The sequence below is a fragment of the Mesitornis unicolor genome, unplaced genomic scaffold, assembly GCF_000695765.1.
Source record: "Mesitornis unicolor isolate BGI_N332 unplaced genomic scaffold, ASM69576v1 scaffold33530, whole genome shotgun sequence".
Taxonomy (NCBI): Eukaryota; Metazoa; Chordata; class Aves; order Mesitornithiformes; family Mesitornithidae; genus Mesitornis; species Mesitornis unicolor.
The window spans coordinates 6,697-6,932 of record NW_010158144.1 but is presented as its reverse complement, the minus strand read 5'-3'; the positions used below and the strand labels follow the sequence as shown (position 1 = coordinate 6,932).

General features: G+C 68.2%; 1 protein-coding gene across 1 annotated transcript in view; it reads right to left on the bottom strand.

Annotated features, from left to right (window-relative positions):
* Positions 1-28: 28 nt before the first annotated feature.
* LOC104539251 (spectrin beta chain, erythrocytic-like) overlaps positions 29-236 on the bottom strand; it is a gene marked incomplete at its 3' end in the record, with an annotated part of 3,842 nt that continues 3,634 nt past the window's right edge. The window contains exon 14 of the mRNA XM_010182731.1: positions 29-211. Coding sequence (XP_010181033.1) covers positions 29-211 — 183 coding nt within the window. The remainder of the gene's footprint in view (positions 212-236) is intronic.

Sequence of the window (236 nt, the reverse complement as noted above, 5' to 3'; positions counted from 1 at the left end):
GCAGCCGGTCGGCTGCCTGGCCCCCCACCGCCGCCGCCAGCCCTTTGCCTGCCACCAGCGTCCGCTCCAGCCGGTCACCCCGGCTCTGCAGCTCAGCCTCAAAGGCGATGCGCTGGCGCTGGAGCAGCAGCACACTCGGCAAGTCCTTCCCAAAGTCCAGGGAGGAGTAGAGCTGCTCCTGCTCCTTGATCCAGCCCTCTGCCTCATCCAGCTCCCACAGGCAGGTCCAGATGGAC